This window comes from Wasmannia auropunctata, unplaced genomic scaffold (genome assembly GCF_000956235.1).
Source record: "Wasmannia auropunctata unplaced genomic scaffold, wasmannia.A_1.0 LD334252.1, whole genome shotgun sequence".
Classification (NCBI taxonomy): domain Eukaryota; kingdom Metazoa; phylum Arthropoda; class Insecta; order Hymenoptera; family Formicidae; genus Wasmannia; species Wasmannia auropunctata.
Window position 1 is genome coordinate 2,507 of NW_012028638.1, and position 5,441 is coordinate 7,947.

Genomic DNA, 5,441 nt, shown 5'->3' on the forward strand with positions numbered 1-5,441 from the left:
ACACGCACACACACATACACACACACACACACACACACAAAATATATACATCAAAAATTGCCATCTAAATAAAATTCAGAATTAAAATATGCAGTAGTTTTGCTGATTCTTACCTAGATATCTAAATAACCTAGATATAAAATTTAATGATTCATATTTGTGTTAATTCTTTGTGATAATAAAATTATTTATCATAATAAAATGATTATTTTTAATTTTATGTTTTTATATCCTTATACCATTATTTCTTTTCTTTTACTAGAATAAAATTGTATTTAAAAAATAAACAGTAAGGCTAGAATTATTAATAATCTCTTCTTAATTACCTTCAATATTATTCAGAAATTTAATGTTGTATATATTCCACGTGGCGATTATATTATACAACACATAAGATTGACTTTATTTAAAAAAAAACAATGATTATGTTTTGCACACGTACATATGTGATAAAAATTATTTTATTTATTAAAACTATTCTATTTAGCATCTATTTAGCATCAGTATGAGTAGCATCAATAAAGAGAAAACTAATAATTTATAAAGATTTATTTTAATATTGTTTGGAGAAGTTTACCATAATTGGTTATAGATCTCTAATAAATCTTGAGAGCTTTTCTTCTAATAACATTTTTAATCGTATCTGTTATTTAATTTCTTTCGTTTATACTCAAAACTGAAATTGCTTTCAAAAGATATTAGAGACTTAAATTACAATAACTTCTCTATAAATTATATCGAAATAGTCAATTTCCTCCATTGTAAAAATTTTCCTCATATCATAATTTATTTATTTTTCTTTAAATTAAAATTTTCCTCTTGTACTATTTTTGTACTGTCCATATTTATAGTCACATTGACTATGAAACCAATGTTTACTTAGAGTCCGAAAGTGAAGTGAAAAGATAAAGTGTGCAGTAATATTTTCATTCTGCGCATATGTCATTAAAATAACAGCGAATATGGAAGAAACCTTTAAAATAGAAGAAATATTCGATAACTTTAGAATGACAAAAATTAACTACAAAATGTAAATAATTCCCGTTTAAAATACGACAGTATCATTCTTTACACCGATGCTAAAGAGGAATAACATAATTTAAATAAAATAAAATTATTTTTATCATAATCATTGCAAATTTTAATTTTTTTTAAGTAAAATTAATCTAATTATTTAATCATTGGCCTAATTGTAAGTATATTAAATCTATAAACATATTTGTAATGTAACATGTGATCTTACTAATCATTTTGCGAAAGTGTTAAATATATAGAAAAGCTACATTGATTGAAAGTTAGATTAATCAACGTTGAAACTAAAGAAGAATAAAGGAGGTAAAATGTAGATTTTAGCCCCAAAGAGTGGTAAATAAAAACGGTAGATTTTTTTATTATAGTTTTTCAGCTGCTAAATCTGGTTCTAAATCTAATAAAAAGCTAATCTTTCAAAATTTTTAATTTGTTGGGAAAATATGAAAAACAGTATACAAATCTGTTAATCATATAAGAAGCTATTATGAAAATGATATGTTAATGAAAATGTAAGACTGTAGTAAAAAAAAACAAATTTTATAGGATCGGTTCAGCTGCACAAAAAATACAAAAAAACATAGTTTTTATTTCTCGCTCCGAGATCCAAAATCAGCCCATTTATCCAATTTCCCTTGTCTTTAGAACTTTAAGGAGCAGGGGAGGGAGGAAATGTCAACACGTCGTTCGTGAATTCAGGATACTCGGAACTTGTGTCTGAATCGAAATCGGAATTACTAGTAAATGTCAAGCTAGAGCTCGGTGCACTTTCTGGCCAAGATAACAAATTGTTTCTGGAAGAGAATGGCGGCGATAATGAGTTCAAGAAGCTCGTCGACGGCGGCGGTGATTTTCCACAAAGCTCAACCGCAGACAATCTTTTAGCGGAATTAGGATGCAAAAATGATGTCTTATTTTTGAAATTTAAGCGTAGATTGTGCGGAACTTTCTTGTGCCTACGTTTATAACGCAGACGGCTCCTAATGTCCGTCTCTGAGTGCGAAATCGAGTCCGAATCCTCGCTGGAATCGTTTCTAGTATGAAAAGATCTGCGTATATTTTTTATTGGAGGTTTCCTACTTTCCGACAAGGATGATGTCCTATGTCGATAAATGGCAGCACCAGAAAACTTTTCCGCCAGCATATCCAATTTTGGTAGCTCCTTTCTAGCGGGATCGTTCTGATATAATTTTGGTGGCTCCAAAATGTGTTGATGTAAAGTTGGACTCGTTGAGGTTGGGTTTGATTTCTGAATCAAGTTTAGCTTTGCATTAATTGGTGATTGATTTTGCAATGGAATGTTCAAGTCCAAATGCTTGGGTTTTTTAATCGGTATGTTTAAGCTTCGTAAAGGTGTTTGAGATGACGCAGATAAATCAAGATTCCTTATGTTGGAGACTAATGACTTTGGCAAAGCTGTTTCTAAGTTTCTCGAGTTCTGCGCGATATTCTTACCCAATTGTATCATGTTCTGTGTCAACTTGCCCAAGCCCAAGTTTAAACCTTGAGCTTTCTTGGAATCCAAATAATTTTTTACACTTTCCAAGCCGGAAATTTCACGTTGATATTTTTCAGCTAAAAGCTTGCTATTAAGTTCTACTTGACTAGCTTCAGCATCAGATTTCCGCCTGAGACGCTGAAAATTTACTCGCAAACTCTCGGAGCTGCTATATATGGGAGATTCTTTCTTCTCTGCTTCGGCGATAAATATAGGATTGTTAGATATTACAAACGGAAAACCCTCGTGACCGTTCTGGTTTTGTTCGATCTTGCGAAAGCTTTGTATATTTATTTTTACCGTTTCTAGATTACTCCTTGGACTATTCGTTCCACTCGTCTTCATGTTAGTCTTAATACTATCCGATGAGCCATAAACAGTGTTCATGTCTTGACTGGATTTCCTAGGCACAAAAGACATTTTCGCATTTCTAGATTTCGACAGATCAATTTTCTTGGTAAAATTTGTTAGGTTCACTTTTGTAGATTCAGTGGAGGCAATAGGAAATTTTGGTCGCGTGCCAAGATCCAAATTCGTCGTCTTGTCCTTCGCCACATCAAACTTATCGGATTTATTACGAGAGGATTCAAAGTTTACTGTTTTATCTTTCAAAATATCAAAATTCTCATCAGACTGCGCTTCGAAATGCATAATATTACAGTCCTTTAGTTCACAATTGCTTACTTTATTTTGTAATGTTTGAGTAGATTTAACGCCAACCGATGAGCTCTGTTCTTGAATGTTCGAATAATAAGTCGATTTGTTAGGCTGCTCCAGATTATTAATTTTATCAAACTTGTCCAATTTTTCTTCTCCACAATATATCTTATCGCTGGTGGATCCCAAAATAGTTTCATCATCGCAATATTTTGGTTGTTCAAAATAACGTTCAATGTAACTGGTAGAAACTCTCTTCATCTCGCGTGGGAAATCGTAGTTTGAATTTTCTATATTAAATTTCTTACCATTCTGATGCTGAACGTTTAATTTGGTGTCCACATCAGAGATGCTCTCGCAATTCAAGTGATCTCTTCTATTTCCATTTTCTAAGAATTCAGTTGATTTGACTAAATTCTGCTTCGTTGCCGCATTATCTAATATATGCGTATTCAAGTCAATATCCATGTACGAAGCCCAGGCACTTGGCTTTGTCAATAGCTCTCGCGATTTCGCAAAACAGAATTCTGCCGATGCCTTATCCCACAAAGGAAGTTTTAAGGTTGATGGAGCACCAAGGGATTCTATACTAGATACCGTAGATGAGAGAGATTGCAGACTTGAGCATAACCACTTTACGCAATATATAAAAGTTTAATAAGAATAGCATGCAAGAAAATAAGTAAAAATCGATAATAATTTTGATGGCAATTTTTATATAAATCAAAATATGCATATATAGTATACGCAAATGCATCGCATAAAAGCAAACACATAACACACATTTCACAATATTTAGAATTTGTTGTTGTCACATTAAATAAAATTCAATGTCAATAAGTTCAATTTGTGAAGCAATTAAAAATTTAATGTCAAATTATAAACAACAAAAAATAAAAAAATAAATAACGAGACAAGGAAAGGGTCAGAGAAAAATCGATATTAGTTATGTTGTAATTAAATAAGCATTAGATTAAAAAACTTAAGATATATACAATCGATCAACCTCAAAATATATACAAGCTGAGGCGTATGAAGAAAGTGTCAAAATACCTCTATTACTATCATAAATAAAAAAATATGACAATAATTAAAATAACTCAGTTTATAGACGAAAATACGGTAAAGATAGCTTTCCTAAAAATTATTGAATTTTTTAAATCGGCGTCTTTTGGAATAGAGCTATATATATAATAAAACCTTTTAATACATATACTTCAAAGAAAATTTTAAGTTAAATTCAATGATACGTAATTATGTATTTACTTGAAATAGAACGCGCGCAAAATACTTCTACTCTAATATAATAAATATAAAAAAGTAATATTTAAAAAAGTTATTTCTTAATGCACTTTATGTTTGTTCGTTTTATGTTTATACTTATTGTAATGCTTTATTTTTTTATTTACTAATTCTTTTTATGAGTTTAATTTGTCACAAATGGACATTTAATATTAAGTTTTCAAGTATTTAATAAAATATTATTTTTAAATATTAAAAAAAATATAAATTTTAAAACAATATTTTTATAAAATCAAATTTCGCTATAGTTTGATTTGGTGACAGAGGCGGATGATGACTCAGCCTCTTTAATACCTACCTATAATATTGTCTTTTTTTAGTATTTCATTGTGAATAAGAATTCCTTCTCCAAAAAAAAAAAAAAAAAACATTTAATAGTAGAAAGTGAAAGGCTTGAGCAAGAAATTCTCATATTTTCGATGTAAATAAAGAAACGGAACAGAGTTAGTAAAAATTAATACTGTTCAATGAAATATTAGTAATTGCCAATATCACAGTCTGCTAATCATATGTGAGGCACTAGATATTGCGACATTTAAGTGAATGCTGGCATGATGGCTGAACTTGCACAAGGTCGATAAAACAGACTTTTCAATTTCAAATTAAAAGCACAGTATATACAGCGCAACTCTCTGTCGGCACCTTTGATGTCAGTGTTGGCCAAAATAGAGTGCGCATGCGCGAAATAAGCAAGATCCCTAGTCTTATGTCTCGTTTTAGAGACACTATAATAAGAGACTGGTCAATGCATAGAACTTACGATACATGGAAGGGGAATGGGGAACCGAATAGTGTCCAATGGAAGTGAGAAAAAGAATCTATACTCCTCTCTCTCACTCAGTTGATTTTTTAAAATGCGCAAGCGCGTCGTTTCCCGCTACATAAATAAAAAGGTGCGCACGCAAGCCGCGCATGCGTAATTGCGAAAATCAACTTCGCAAGAGGGAGAGATATA

At 31.0% G+C, this 5,441-nt stretch overlaps 1 protein-coding gene across 2 annotated transcripts in view; it reads right to left on the minus strand.

Annotated features, from left to right (window-relative positions):
* Positions 1-236: 236 nt before the first annotated feature.
* The window catches only part of LOC105458901 (tyrosine-protein kinase PR2-like), a 23,482-nt gene continuing 18,277 nt past the window's right edge, over positions 237-5,441 (minus strand). For both annotated transcript variants that reach the window (XM_011704507.1, XM_011704506.1), the window contains exon 6: positions 237-3,817. In XM_011704507.1, the coding sequence (XP_011702809.1) occupies positions 1,679-3,817 (2,139 nt within the window). In that variant the 3' untranslated portion in view covers positions 237-1,678. The remainder of the gene's footprint in view (positions 3,818-5,441) is intronic.